The sequence below is a fragment of the Vollenhovia emeryi genome, unplaced genomic scaffold (genome assembly GCF_000949405.1).
Source record: "Vollenhovia emeryi isolate VEMERY1.0 unplaced genomic scaffold, V.emery_V1.0 DF939128.1, whole genome shotgun sequence".
Lineage (NCBI taxonomy): Eukaryota > Metazoa > Arthropoda > Insecta > Hymenoptera > Formicidae > Vollenhovia > Vollenhovia emeryi.
Genome location: NW_011967238.1, coordinates 2,263,208 through 2,279,607, shown reverse-complemented (window position 1 = coordinate 2,279,607; position 16,400 = coordinate 2,263,208). Strand labels below are relative to the sequence as shown.

The following is a 16,400-nucleotide window of genomic DNA, read 5'->3' as shown; positions in this document are numbered from 1 at the left end:
CTATGCTACTGTATATATTCCAGGGTTAAATATTCCTGGTACTAATCTATCCTATCCATTGCGAGGCAATGGATCTATAAGATATATGTATCTGTCGCAGATATTCACCGATTCATTACTTCAGATTGAGGTGAAAGATAACTACACTCACCGATACGAAGCGCAACAGCAGAGTTGTAGTTACGATGCCCTGCAAAATACAAATGCAAAATTATTATCTGTCTCTTATCTCTGTCTCAGAAGCGCTCGAAATAATTGATACTTTTACGAAAAAAGAATTAACGAATTATTCACTCGCTTTTCGAGTAGACGTTTAATAAAATAATTGCATTAGCTTTCCCCGAATAAAGTTAAGAAAAAAAGTTTCCTTCTTGGGTGTAAAATTTTAGAAATCGAAATTTCTTATTCAAATAATTAGTAAACGATGAAAACGATTCAAACAAATGAGAACAAACGATTGATTCCGCAAGTGAGAAATAATACTACGTATACATAAAATAAATTACTTACAGTATAGTTGCTCTGCCGTCACCCGATGCCTCCCAAGCCTGCTCCTCCTCTCAGCTGCCAGGATTCGTTGCATTCACTCACATGTCACAACACTCACGAGAACGCGATTAATTACGATCGCACGTATATTAATCACACTAGCGAAATATTATTGAATAAACGACCGATACAGCGGTGGCTTTCCATTATTTAACCGACCCGGTACTCTCAATCTGAAGAGAGAAAGAGAAACGGCTGTCCCAATGAGAGAATAACTCATTATTCGCATTTCCAATCGTTTTAACTTTCACTTCGTACAAGTAGCTCGCGCGAAGAATTGTTTCGATAAACGGTTGTCGCCTCAGTACTCTCTAAAAGTCCATCCGTGCATTATTGAACCAGTGAATATTCACTGTGTCCAGCGATAATCCACTGATTGACTTTTAAAGAGTACATTTACGAAGGGTTAAGTACGGAAAGTATTTAATCGTGCTGGTTTAGAATCGCGAAGTGCGTGAAATAATCACATTTCGACGGATAATACGACGATACGCGGAGCGACTCACGGCACTACCGGCCCGCGCGAGCGTTGCCGTGTGAATGATACCGCGGCGACCTTCGGTACGCAGCGGCACGCTATACGACACACAAACAAATTCCAAGAACTGTTTGTTACTATCGAGCCGGAATGCGGCAAAAACCCGTTCAACGCTTTGCGAAGTTTATTCGAATATCCCCTAACGCTTTTATTGAAAATAATCTTTTATCTCTTCATTTAAAATACTCTCGACGAACGGTTTATCATCGCGTATTGAGATTTCACATTTCTTTACGAAGAATAAACGTTACCTTGCGCCTCGACCGAAAAAGCATTCGTGCAAATTAATACATTATTGTTACTTTATGCCAAATTTTATATCATGAGTGTAAAGTTATATAAAATTATGTGCACTTTCAGGAAGTTCTTCTTGCGATTCTAATAAATCAAAGTAACGATATACAATTATTTATCTCCTTGATTTATCTGAAAAATCACTCGAGTTTATTTCTCTCGAAATATCAAAATTTGAAGGAGAAAAATACTAATGACAACTCATGTATATAATTTCTATTTTCTAATCCCAGAACATAGAAAGTCTTATTCTTTAAATTGATATTTTCTATAGACTTATTAATTCTTTTTAAATAAAATAGTCAAGCAGTTGTACACATTTCCGAAAACGATTTGAATAACAGTAATTAAAATAAAATATTACAAGTGTCCTTAATACATCAATTTGTTCGTTATCGAAATTAAGAAAGGCGAAAAATTATGAAAGAAATACTGTTATAGATTTGTGTAAACACGTATTTTCATCATTTCTCATATTGTACATTTTATTAAAATAAGCATTTCATTTAAAGGAAGGATTTACGCTGTGTATTGCGTGCAAATTTTAATTTAATCAAGTTCATTCTCTGCTTAATAGATTTCTTGAAGTGAATTCTCCATGAATTCTCCATCCATCAGTGCAGATTTTTGCACACTCTTTTTGAAAATAAGAAGCTTTTAAGTTCGCACCTTTCCGTTTCTCAGATACATGCATAATATGGCAGGAAGAGAGTAGCCTATATACGCAGTCTTATAATGGATGCGTGCTCTTACATCGCGGCATTCTCGTTCGCCGCGTCCGCGGCAAGAACACGGCGTGTAGATAATATAATGGGCAAGGGAGGAGTGATAGCTCGTGCGCCCCGGATTACTCGCGGATAAGGAGCCTCGAATCCCCACGTGGCCGCCAGGGAGCTCGTCGGGGGAGCACAATGTCTTCTTAATTTCCTCCCGTGACGTCTGCATTCGCCACTCCGCTAACGCGCCGGACGGATTTTGCACGGACGGCGCGGAGCAGACGAAGACGGAATAACGGTGGAAATTGCATGGAGAAAACGGAAGTTAGCCGATGCGAAAGAAAGTCGACAATGGGCAGACGGCGTTGTCTCGACGTTTGCAAGGAGCGAGGGAACGGACGTCCCCCTTTGTTCGGCCATACGAGAATGAGAATTATGAGATGGAAAAGGAGTTAGAAAAAAGTTGGAGAAAAATGGGCGAGGGAGCGAAAGTGGGGATCGCGGGGCGAGCGGGGAAAGCTGCGGTTTTAATACGTAGAAAGGAATACGGTTAAGCACGGCGAAAAAGGTGCGAGGATTCCGCGATGAGCTGCGGCGGTCGGCGAACAAGCTAGGGATGGGCTATCAGAAAATATAATCTTATCTCTTTTAACCGTAGAATACTAATGGTAACGTAAAATAAATGTATAGCCACGCGCCCCGCGCCCACAAAATTACTTCTCGCAAAGTTCTTCCTGTCGAAGTTATTTGTCATGACTTAATATTTATGACAGCAGTCTCCTTTCTATAATTAACTTACTGTTTCCGAGCTCGAAGTTCAATAATTGAAAAACTTCATTTGTGTATCCTCGTTTGCAGAAATATAGCGTCACAACTTGAAATATTTTTATGGAAATATCTTATTGTTTCTTTTATTTCGCCTAAATAAATTTCAATTTCTATGAAACAGTCTACTTCGACACCATCAGGATAATTCCAATATTTACATTCCAATTATTTTCAATCGATATACTCTAAAAACAGAGTTGCTGAAAATTTTAAGTATAGCATGATTTTAATCGTAAATAAGAGATTGTCGAAATTTGAAGTCCGGAGGTAATATTCGGTACTTGAAGTTGATTTAGCGAAAGCCAAGAAACAACGGATAAATTATTATAGTCATTAGTCGATAAACCCCATCAGAAATTATTCATGCAGCAGGAAGTAACAATTTGTTCCCAGAACTACGCTTGAACGTTTATTGTCGTACGCAACTTGACATAAACTCGATTCCTATTAGACAACGACAAATAATCGTATTCCGAGAGTAACGAGATTACAAACCGACTCGCCAGAACTAACGTTTCGTCGATTTAACGTCAAAGTACGCGCCGTTTGTTCCCTCCGCCATTTTTTACGCAAAAGTCAATATCCTGAGTGCTCTGCACAGATACACAGGCTGCTGAAGCTTGATGGATCTGAAATGTCATTGTTGAAAGACGCTGCGCTGGTCTTATCTTTAATGCGCCTCCTCTGGTCGTCCTCTTTCTTGCTGCGCGTTACAACGAAACTACAGCGCGCCTTTTACTAGGGGAATATAGGACGCTGCAGGTGAAATGAACCGGTTGAACCTCTTAAAATATTAGAGAGAGAGAAAAAGAGATGGGAAACGGCACGAGATAGAACGTCCTGATTTCGAATGAGAAAATCAGGTTATTCTTTTCAACGGATTTTCCTTTTCTCCTTTTAACACTTTTATCCATAATATCGTTTTAAATTATGCAGCCGACGTGTTTATGCGAGATACCCTATGTATACCATAACTGTGTTTTCCCTCCGGATTATATCGCCTATGGCGAGCAACAACAGGAAATTGGTAGGTCCACGGAGCGCCCTCGCAGATGCGAAAAGTTATATCTGATAGAGCTGCACCGAGGAAAATTGCGTATTAATCCGCTCGAAGGCTAATGCATCGTAACGCGATCTTATTACCTTTACCTTCAAGGAAGAAGCCACTCCGACCGCCCTGGCTTTTCTCCCCATCGACCTCGTTGTAACTATCATCTTTGTGGCGAAAGCGACTATAATTTTTCACCGCCGGGAAGCTCTTGTCGGGACGCGGAGAACGAGAAAATCGTAGATCCCCGATGCCGAACGCGATATTCCACATTTCACGCCGGGCGCAAAATTGTTTCGCATCCTTTATGCACGGGGTGCAGTATAGAACGAGATCGGGGCGTCGACGTGTCACAAATCCACCGTGAAATAATTCGCGTATCAATAATCAACGCGATCGCGTTTTGTGCCGCTTTCATCGGCAAAATCGCGAACGTGCGAGGAACGCGAAGGTAAACTGCGTGCTTCGGGGCTGCGCGTAAAATCATAATCCCCAGCGGCGCGACAGAGTTCCACGCATAAGCTGACGCGGTTCTCCCGAATGGAACGACTACGTATAAATCCGGGGAGATTATTACAGGGTGCTAAAGGCGGGGGCCACGGGATTGTCGAGGCCGCACCGAGCATTGAAAGACCCGTGCGCCGCGGGTTAACCAATCTTCATATCGCGCTTCATTTATATTTAACGCATCCGCACACTTCGCCGCACTATGCGTGAGACGAATAAAAATTGCCCGGCAATATTCTACGCACGTGCCACTTCCCTTGTCCGGGAACACCGTAGGTCCGCGAAATAACGACGTACGGCAGATATATACGTTGTATATTGCAATATATTTGGAATATAGAAAATGACGGTACCGTGGACGAAGCCTCTTCAACAAACCAATCTAACAAATGGATCCAATAAATAAATATTATGTAATCACGTAGAAGACGTAGATTTGTAAAGCCTTGCATTTGCGAGAAAGTGCATTGTAATACGAACCATAATAGAAGAATGAGAGTAATTTTTGTGAAATCAATTTTTCTCAATCTCGTCTGGCAATTGGTACGAGCACAGTAGGCACAGTACATACATATTACTGGAGAGACATCAATCTTTAATTCCATCCAAACGCGACACGTTCCAGGCCGGTTTAACTGCGGGTAACATATAGTCGCAAAGCGCCGCGATGATTATCAATGACAGCTCACCGATATATCACGGCGTGACGGCGATTCGGCGCGACTTGCAGCGATATCAGTACGTAACGCGCTGTTGGCGGCGCGTACGAATGGCGATGAGAGATTCAGCGGTAATCCTCTTTACTCGCTTGTTACGGGACACCTGGGCTAATTAGGTTCCCCGTGGCTTTAATGGGCGGCAGGGTTCGACGACCACATTGACACGCTCGCGCATCAGCCGCGAGGCTCTTCGGGGCTGATTTTGAGCGAACACGCGCGCGGGGCGCCTGAATCTCATTCCAGTAGCAACAACCGGCGGCGGCGTGGCCGCCGGAATTACAGGGGTACACGATCTCGCGTTACGTGACCGACAAGACGGTTTTCAATTTTAGCGACCGTTCTCACCCGGCACCGCGATCGTTAGCACGGACGGTCGTTTGCATTCGCGCGAGAGCGGTATCGCCCGATTTTACGTGCCGCTTAGCGCCGCCTCGTTCCCACGCAAATTGGCTTTCGTCCCTAAACGCGAATCGCGCGTTGCATCCAACACTTGCGCCGTTGTAATAAACGGTTTGATCTCGTCGCACACCGGCGTTGCCGATAAACCCCGTCGCATCTTGGCTTTGTTTGCGGAAATTACACCGCACGGGTGATGTCGTAATAAAAGCAGATGTTAATCAATCCGCAGACCAACGTTACATCGCCCTACGTACACTTTGCGGAGAAAAGATATGAAAGTATAAATCAAAATTTTATCAAATATACAGCAAGAGGCTATGAGTTATTATTTCTAGTAATACAAGGCAGCTGGAAGCCACACGGCTCAAATGGTTTTTTTTTTTATTAAGATCCAAAGAATTATAGAGGTGCAATTCACGTTCTGAATGGACGGTTCACAGATCGCTTCTTACCTTTTGTTCAAAGAGCATTTTTTTTTATCTGTTTCAAAAAACGGCCAAGCTTTCAGTGAGATTCTATTAACGAGCGACGCAATTTACCTATTCTTGCGAGTAGCAGCTACAGCCGAGGCGCAAATCTTAATATAATATGACGTGACAAGAAGTAAAGTGGATTTCCTGCTAAACTAGTGACGTAAGACGTCGCAGCAAAGCCTGAGAACGTTCCTAATTTCATTATTAGAAAATAGGACATCGGGCGCACGTAAGAAGTTCATCTATCAAGAAACCGTTTTTAACATCTGCCTTCAATACAGATATGCCGTGGATCGCGTTATCACCCACCGCGCGTAATTAGCGCATCTAATAACCCTCTATCTGCCATTATTCCTATTCATCCCGTAATACAACAACGTTATTTAACCGGTGTATTAATCACGTTTCAGTCCTAGAATGCAGAATACAAACAGATAGAATTTCTCCCCGGATTAATCAAGGAAACATATAATGACAAGGGTGCTCGTTTTCCTTGAAATCCGTGAATCAAATGCGATACGATCCCCTTACAATTCAATCATCTTCGTAGATCCCGCTCTGGTATCGGGCTTCAGTTATTTCGATTAAATGCGTTCAACGAACAAACCGGATTCCCCAGAAGTTTAAAGCCGAACTGCCAGTATTATAATATTAACGCGACTGAATGCATGTCATTACAGGGGAACTCAATTAACAGTAGTACTAAACCTAGCGCTATCATGTGATCATTAATCAACAATGTCATCCGTTTCAGATATAAAGACGTATAGGGTGGAAGTTATTATTTATAATGTTCACCTGATTGTACACCGTAAAATGCAAGTTTAAGCGATTGCGTCATGTATAATTAACGATTCCTAAAAACTGAAAGAAGCGACTAGAAATATTACAGTTGTAATGTAACATACGAGTATCTGAAATATTTGAATATTAAATGACTCGGAACTGTAGTGTGTGCATCTTTCGTTAAAATTCCGAGGCATTCTGTATTTTACCGATGCGTCGCTCCATAGATTGTCGCGGATGAATCCTCGCGGCGATAAAATAGATATGACGAAAATAACAGGCGAATTTGGTGGCAGTGCTTGTCAGATTAGTCACGTCGTCCGTTGAAACGCATTATTGAACGTCCGCCCGACTGGAAATCGCAGGAACGGAAAGCTTAATTATTAGAATTACGAGGAGATCAGTGGTCTGTGAAAATTAAGGGAAATTTAATTGCCGCAGGCAGCCGGTAATGAAGGAGAAAACGATTACTTGCGGAGCTAAACGTTCATACGTGATTGTATATTGTATCGTCCGAAATGCGTTATTATTTACAATGCATATTTACATTTGCACGGATTATTATAACAAGTATAAGCGATGTTCTATCCCATTTCGACATGTTTTCATGATAACGCAAAACAAAAATGTTTCGAAAATTTGCGAGCGCGTTACAACGATACAATATATATGGTATATTGTATGTTTAATAAAAAGTAACGTACGCAATTTTTTATGGATTCATTTTTTTAAATATTCGTGTAAATATAAATAATTTTTAAATAGTAGATTTCATTCTTTCTCTTTCTTAAGTCTGTAGGAAAAATGAATTACAAGCTTAATATCTCGAACATTCATTTAACAACACAGTAGTCACATATCATATATAGATAATAATTTTATTGCGATAAGTATCACCATGTGCCTCGGTGGTCGAATTGAGACGCCCGCCTAGCGAGAGGGAGGTCCAGGTTCAAACCCTGGCCGAGGTGATATTTTTTCGCAATAAATTTAGAATAGAATATTTAGACACTACCATCCTGTCACGGCTCTGAGTCCTTTGAATTCTCTGAAATTTGTGTTTAACACATACGAGCCTACTAATTTATTTATATAATAATTTTAATTAGACCAAATTTTAATTAGAACCGAAAAAAGATAAATTTTTTAACGCGCACTTTAATGATCTCGGACTATGATTAGCCAGCAGCGTTATTCGCGTGCAATTAAATGAACCGATAGGAAAGGCGCGCTGAAATGTCCTAGAAAATGGGCTAACCAATTTTCATTGTCCCGGGTAACTGCGGGAAACGGGGCTCGCCTCTCACTTGCGGTGAGAGACGAACCATTTTTCGCCGAAAGCAGTGGCAAGTTTCTCTGGCGGTAGTCACAGCAATTGGAAATCGAACCGATGGCCTGCGAAAACCATAGGAGACTTAATTACTGCAGCGGCGACCGGAAACAAGGACGAAAACGATTATTCGCCGGGATCAATGATCCTACCCCACCGAAGTCATCAATTTCATAGACGCGGGGCAAGCACGGCGCGACACGGTAATCGAAAATGTATCGACTTCGAACATTTGGTACACCGAAAAGCGGATTTATCTGGGCATGTAAATGGACCGGTTCAATCTCGCTCAGAGCACAACCACAATCTGCTTTCTCCACTTCTCTCCCTCTTTCTCTCTGGAAATGTATGTAATATTTAGTATACAAGCAACATCTATAAACAGAAACCCAATAGACTTTATCTATTTGAAAAAAAGAAAATAATGTAAAATTTAACATATATTCGAACCGTTCAGATATAAATAATTTACTTGAGCGCCTGTAGAATCTCCGAAATTAAGTTGATAATCTTGTCTATCGAAAAAATTTTAACAAACATTTTTTAAGAGCGGATGAACACCGGTTTATCATCTTCTAATTTCTTCAGATAATCTTTGGGCCATCTTTCTCTACCGAGTAAGAAGATAAGCAACGAAAAATTTACTTGAACGTACCTCTCGCAAGCTATTAAGGTAAAATATAGCCTCATTTATTATCGGGCTAAAAACCCTCGCTATAACAATGTATCATAACTCAATTTAGTCGTAATAATTGATAGTAAGTGTCATCCATACAGAGTTCAGTAATATGCCGATTCAACGTTTCTTAAGCGTCACCGCGAAGGCATAGCCTCCCGCGAGAGGGTGAAATATCGTATCATTAATAAAAAAGATTTCTCTTCCGCAACATCTTGCTCTTAACGAGCAAAAACGTGTCTTCGTTATCGTGCGGTTGTTGGTAACGACGAGGCAACGCGATCTGTGTAACACAACCTTAAAGGACCAACTCCGTCGCGGATGTTCCCCACTCAAGATGACGAGATTTATTTCGCCGCGCTCGGCAGAAAAGAGAAACCCGAGGAAAGCGAATTTGTAATCTCTGATTACGTAAAGTGAGTCGCCTTAATTGACACACTCGTGAAACAGGAGCGCGAACGCGAAAGAGGAGAGTATCGCACCCCGCCTCGTTTTCCTCTCTTCAGCTAATTCGTTAATCAACAGCTATTCACAAAAAACGTCCACTTTACACGAACGCGATAAAAGATATTTTAGTTACCGTCCGTATCGCGCTGAAGATATATAACAATTCCCAACGTGATGTACTGCACAAATTTTCGCCCGTGTTACACGAAATTGCATTTGACTCAACAAATGTTACACCTTTTAATCAGCCGGCAATAACTGTTTCGCGATTATATGTATGTAAATTGAATTTTATTTACGGCTGTCAATATAATACCCCATCGTGTTCTCGCGATCCGCAATTAATTAGCGTTTAAAAGTACGCCCCGATCGAAAAATATTCAATTTCATATCTCTTTTATTAACATCATATCTGATATGGAAATAATAGGTGTACAAATATTCCTGCATGACGATATGAATATATAATGGCTAGAGAAAAAGAAAGAAAGGCAGGGAGAGAGAGAGAGAGAGAGAAGCGTTCCAATCTATGCAATCGTAAATAGTCATGCATTTTTATTTCTTAGTATGGAATTAGTTCCATATAATATATACCGCACATCACACCTACTAATATTTATATTAGCGATTTAATAATGTTAAAAATATATCGACACCACTTTGAAGATACCGTAATTAAATGATCCGTGCACTTTTATAATTATATCACTTAACAGTTGCAAGTAGCTTCTACGTAATCGTAGCGTTGAAGAAATTTATAAAATGTTTATTGGCAATTCTCACAGTTGAGTCTCGATTGCTTGATATTCCATGAAAAAAATCCTGATAAAGCAATGCCAAAATTATCCTGCGCGTATTTTATCGGATTGATATGTTTGCTAATTCAAAAAATAAAAGGTAAAACATTTTTGCAATTCTTATTGCATACCTATTATGAGAATTTAACGCGACTATAAGAATTTGAGGCTAATAAACGGGTTGTGTAAAAATATGTATTCTCAAAATGTGGAATCTCGCGGAATGATCAATTAAATAATATATTGGTATGCGCGGAAAGAATTTTAACAAACGTATATATATAACATCTCGCCGTTATTTGAAATTGTCAAATTATTTATACGTACACTTATTTGGCACGCACATTTTTGGACAATACATGAAATATTAGCGTTACCAACATTCGAAACTTTGCATAAAACTCACGAAAGGGTTAATGCCTGGAGGACACCATATTGCGAGAAACGTCACAAGTGCAACAGAGACACCTGCAATTAGGAAAGATATTTTCTAACAGGAATGATAATGATAATCCGTAATCATTCAGCCCGATTGTAAATCCTACCCAGATTCTGTATCCGAAGGAGAAGCACGCGCACGGGATTTCAGAACGTGTGCTTCGGTTTCCGTTGAAACGTCCGGAGCGTTTAATTGGAAGAAATGAAAAGCCGATAGCCGGAGGGCTGTTAAGGGCGCATGAGTTCGCGACACCGCAAATGAACCCTTATCATCGACCGACACCGACTGAAAGTACCGTCTCGCCCTCGTGTCATACTCGCACCCTCGCCCACTTGGGCGACGCAATCATCCGTGTTCACTCCGATTATACACCTGCCGCTGTATACCACTCGACTGTCTACCCGGCGATCAAAATTAGTAGATCGACGCAATCGACCGCGTGACCAATGACAGCTGAGCGTGAATTTTGCTATTTTGCGTGAGAATTTCGTGTGAGCGACGCTGGTATTTCATAATCGCGACCAAAACAATTGCGGTTGGCAATTACGGAAGCTATAATGGGCTCGTCATTAAAATATACTTCAATAATTTTAAGCTTGTGAAGTATACGCATCGAGAATTTCACGTTACACAACGAAACTATGTGTGTACATTGTGAATTGAATAAAGATACGAAAGAAAGGACACGTGAAAGAGAGTTAAAAAATGTGCTGTGTAAAAAGAAATAGAAGAGAAAGGAGAAAAAGCTTGTGTGAACTGATACGAGATACATGTGTTTTTCTTTTACCCCAGCAGCCAAGGAGTGCCGTTTTTCGTATGAGGTATTGATTTAATAACAGCAGTTACTTGCAGCCACATAATGCGGAACGATCGAAGCGTAATTTACCGGAGTTTGCCGAGTAAAAGCAAAGCCATCGAGTTAGCGCTCTCGCGATTCCTCACGTACCGCGCAACAAGGAAATCCTCTCGCAATAAAGGAAAAGAAGGAGGAAGTATGGGACCCGTATGGTCTCGGGCCGCAGCCGCGGAAGTAAAAGTCAATCTCAGTGCCTGCTGTTGCCGTCGCTCGTAAATCCCCGTAGAACCGAATCACGAGGCTACTTCGAGTCCAGGGGGGGAAACGGGGAAGGAGAGATGTTCCGCAGAGAACAACTGCGTTTCCAAGGAGGTGATTACCTTGAAAAGGAGGCCGTGTAAATAATGGTCGAACACCACGGCGCTGGGAATTGGTCCTCTTACGAGCCCGCTGGGATGCCATTCCGCTGCGACCGATCCCGCGCTACTTTCGACCATCGATTAACGTATTCGCGCCGTCGTCGTCCGTCTGCGTAAACTTTGGTTTGCACTCCTAATCTACACGACGCTTCGGCAAGCCATTCGAGCTTTCGTACAGGGAGTACCGCACTTCTACCGGCTGCCTTCGATCAACTCGAGGTGAATTTTCGCCCGACGAAAATATCACGATAAACACGTGTAAAGAAATTCTAAAACCGCGAGTAAGACGAGCATCGGATGAAAACGAACGGATATTATTTTTGTATCGATCGATAAAGGAACTTAATCTTTACTTGCTTTTTATACGAAGGACTTTTTCTCCCCCTATTTCCTCGTCGGAGCTGCGCCGCGATTTATCGTGCATTATTTTTTACCCCACATTCCAGTCTATGCGACGACTAATGATTTCGATAACAATCATAAGGAAATACTGGTTGCGGTATCAAGTGTACGTCTAAACTTGCCAATGCGAAGTACCTATTGTTAGTCGACACCTTTAGAGCGTCGAGGTGTGACTCTGACAATTAAATGAATGCTCTCACTTCCTCTCTTCACCGCGCACTCCTGTTTCTCTCACTCGCGGTAAACTGGTACAGCCACTTATGTGAAGAAACAATCGGCCAGTTAGCCTCCGACTATTGATCGAATTTCGCAGCTTTTGTCGAGCCGCTGGCGTGAAAGGCGGGCGTTGGCCGTCAGCACGGCCGAGTGTCGTCACGTGAGACAGAAAACGATGTGATATCCGACATTAAGTATCGATCGAATCTCGATCAGGCATCGACGCATTGCGCGCCGCTTTAGATAACACGATCCTCAAAGTTCGCTCGTTACTTATTCCCGCTATCTTCGCTGGCGGAATCCGATCAGCCGCGGTGCCGATTGTTTCGTAAATTCGACGAACGTGTGTACGGCGAAACGAGTTCGTTGCACGTACTGCCGCAGTAATTATTATTTACTGGTCCTGCAACGGGATTTTCAGTCAGTGAAAAGTTATACGTGCCATAACCGAGCGCGATAGTTTTGAGTGAATCATAAACATTGTAGACGGGCAATCGTTATAAACCGAACGGGCGATTTCGCGCTCAGCAATTATTGCGTTCGTGTAACGATAACGAGATTTCGAAAAGCGGAATTGCGCAAGCTTTCCGTTTAATACTTCGACGTTTACCAACGTGCATTAAAGCGGCAATGTCGGAAGTTTTGCTTGATATTTAACCGATAAAATGTAATGGTATAAGAACGACATATTCCTTCTATTAACATCGTGGAAATAAATAAATTAATCACTTGACAGTCACGTATGTTTCAGAAATGTTTTCCAAAAAGTGTCAGCCCTACTTTGGAGTTTTTTTAACACAATGAATATGAAATGTCTCGTCTTCTAAACAATAACAGCAACGACGACAGTGTAAAATAAAATATATTGTCATATCAATTTCTTATAAATATTCCAATCAAGCGAGGCTGCCAAGTGATCGAGAAGAAATGGCAGAAATTAATTTGGCTCGTTAAATGATGATAACGTCAGATTTTTAGGGTCTCTCCGGAAGTAAGCGCGCTTCTTGCCTCTTGGCGAAAGCTACAATAATCACTAGAGTACCAAAATTGCGTGGAACTTGTAGCCTGAATCCCGCGTCGATAACGCGCGACAGTAGGCACGCCGATAACGGCCGATAACAAATTAATTATGGTCAAACTGAAGCACGTATTAGTCGATAGAGATCCATGATCGAGGCAATTACTGCCGAAATTCAGATCGAGTCGCGGGCATGTAACTCGAATGTAATAACCGGGGAGAGGGGGGGGGGGAGACAATGCGGGGAACGGGGACAATCAACGTAATTCTAACACATCGATCGACCGAGGAGTGCATCCCGGGCGTGTGCGTGCGCGTGCGTGTATGTTTAGTTTCGAGCGTTCCTCGTCGCGTCGTGACGCGATTGATTACTGACGATCAGATTATGGCAATTAATAGCTCGAGTGCCATGGATCCCTTCGCTTGTAAATTAGTTCCGTTTCCGGCAGAGGAACTCCCGGAATCCAACTTATCACCGCAAGTACGCGGACGACCGTTATCGGTCATCTAGTGCAGAATCCATATTCCACGCACACGGACACGCATACGGACGGGTTGCAAGCGGATATCTTTCCAGACAGGCGAATAGGCGTGTAACATGACGAGTGAACGAAAATATCAGCGTGAATATAAACCGTGACGAAAAGCCCACGGTGGCACTGCATATTGGTTGCGATGACGGCAGAATAAAACCCTATTCGCGCACATTCTATCTTCACCGTGTCACTAATTCACCTGCTTGTATCCTACATCGTAGAAATTCATCTTACACTGCGCTTGATCGCGTAGAAATTAAGCTTTACAACGTTATTAAAGCATTGTGTTTTGTTATTCATAGCAATAAATGGTCTTTACAATATAATGAGAACATACACGTAAACAAAGAGAGATGTGTAAATGTTAAAAACGAGTAAATAATTATGGAAAATTTCATTTTCTAACGTACGGTATGAATCTCATTAAAATGAAGTAAACAGTTTAATCAATTTAATTAACAGCGTGCATTGATAGCTAGAATTTCTAATTTGATTTACGCGAGTGCGGAATGTTCCGAATAGCAGTTGAAAGTGAGCCTCGAGCATAACATTGTTTCGCATTTGCATCATCCGCACACGTCAATATTACGAAAATAGTGTGGCGCAGTACAAACGCAAATCATATATAAATTGAGCGGTTATGAAATTATGTAAGCATACTTTACTGAAACCCCACACAGAATCGTGCGCTACGTAAATTTTAGACATTATCAGTTAAGAGGTTTGCTTTAAATTGTCATGTCTCTCGAAAGCACGGTGTCCGCGAGAGGAAATATTTTCCATGATAATAATGTGCGTGTGTACGTAACGATTTAAAATATAATCCGGTATTTCTATAATTTCGCGTGGCGCGAAGATTATGAAGAGGCGAGGAGAAAGAAGGGGGATGAAACGCGGCTTTGATTCGCGTTTAAAATCCATCGTTACCAGCAATACCTGGTCTGCTTTGCCTTAACTTCATTAACGAAACAATACCGCCCTCCCCCCCCCCCCCCCGCGATATCGCTTCCTCTGGATCGGCCCAATCGATGAAACACGTTGGACTATTTCACAACCAAGTACACTTGTTCCACATATCTGGCGTGCGTCCCGGGGACGCAAGCCCTCTATATAGAGAGTATAAACGCTATTCATGCGATAGGATAATGGGTTAAGTGGGGTCTACTCACGACGTCGATGAGCTGGGAGAGGCGTAGTCCCATTTTGACAGTGAGGCGATCGCTGTTGTTGCCAACAGGGCGGATGAGGCGGTTGTAGTTCGACAGCAGGTCATCGTAGAGACGCTTCGCTTCCGGATTGGCCGAGGCGCCCGGAAACGGGGCAACGAGACAGGATATGGCTGCCGCCATCGCCAGCAATCCGCCCAACCTGGACCACCATCGCCACCAGCCTTTCCCACCGTCGTTCGTCCAAGCATCCCTAAGCATCGTACGCCTTGTCCACCCCTTTAACAATAAATTACGCGTCCCTTTGTAATGCATGCCTCGGTACAGGGTTCGTTGATAACTCTCCTCTCCCTCTCCTGTCTTTCTGGCCCACACGCCCAGAATCCATCTCGCATGCATCAATTACCCTGCGGCTGTTTTATGTTGCGACATTAAAGGGCGTTTCTGACCGTGATAAAACGCGATGACTTGGCGGCAGCTCGTTACGCACACAAAGTAGAAATAAAGTCAACGGTAATTAGGAAATACAGTGCTAATGGAAGGCTCTCCGGGTTCTCATGCCACGCGAGACAGAAATAACGCTTCGCAGTTAAATGCTATTTAAACGTTTAATTAAAATTTGTGTAAATATTCGTGAAATACAAATACACTCATTACTCCGAACGTATTCATTATAATAAAGGATCCTTTTATTGTAGTAAAGCTGATATTGAACATACAATAAAACAAGCTTCGTTTTAAATGAAAAGCGAACACTGCTACTACATTAAACACTATATATAAGTTACAAGCAAATAACGCGTGCGCGCGCGCACGAATGATAATTCAGCCTGAGGTTTTCGTTTAAAACGAAACTTGCTTCAGTCGAAAGAGAACAAAAAAAAATTTACGAGAACGATTTATAAGCGAGTGGAAAATTTCTTGAGCAAAAACTTTCGCCACGATAATTTGAGAAGTGGCCATTTCGTATAAAATCTCGAGGGACGGCAAATTTCAGGAGGACATTTTCATGGGGAGACATAAATTTCGCGTGGAATGTGAGTTTCGCAGTTTGACAGGCGTATCGCGGAGCTTACGACCGTAGTCGCCTAAAGAAATGAAGTTCGGAAAGCGAATTGTCTAAAGTGAAAAAAATCATACATACGCGGTAAATTATAATTAGGCGACACCGCTGGCGAGCAATGATATACGCAATGAGTTTCATGACACGCTTTCTCCGAGACAGAGAGGACCGTAACGGCAAAAAGGAACGAGACAAATTTCGAGAAAAGCTCTTTTACGAGCGCGTATATGTAAATCTT

At 42.1% G+C, this 16,400-nt stretch overlaps 1 protein-coding gene across 1 annotated transcript in view; it reads right to left on the bottom strand.

Annotated features, from left to right (window-relative positions):
• Positions 1–15,428, bottom strand: part of LOC105568649 (acetylcholine receptor subunit alpha-like 1) — a 77,326-nt gene extending 61,898 nt beyond the window's left edge. Inside the window, exon 1 of the mRNA XM_012024474.1 lies at positions 15,103–15,428. Within this exon, the coding sequence (XP_011879864.1) occupies positions 15,103–15,414 (312 nt within the window). The 5' untranslated portion in view covers positions 15,415–15,428. The remainder of the gene's footprint in view (positions 1–15,102) is intronic.
• Positions 15,429–16,400: the final 972 nt, after the last annotated feature.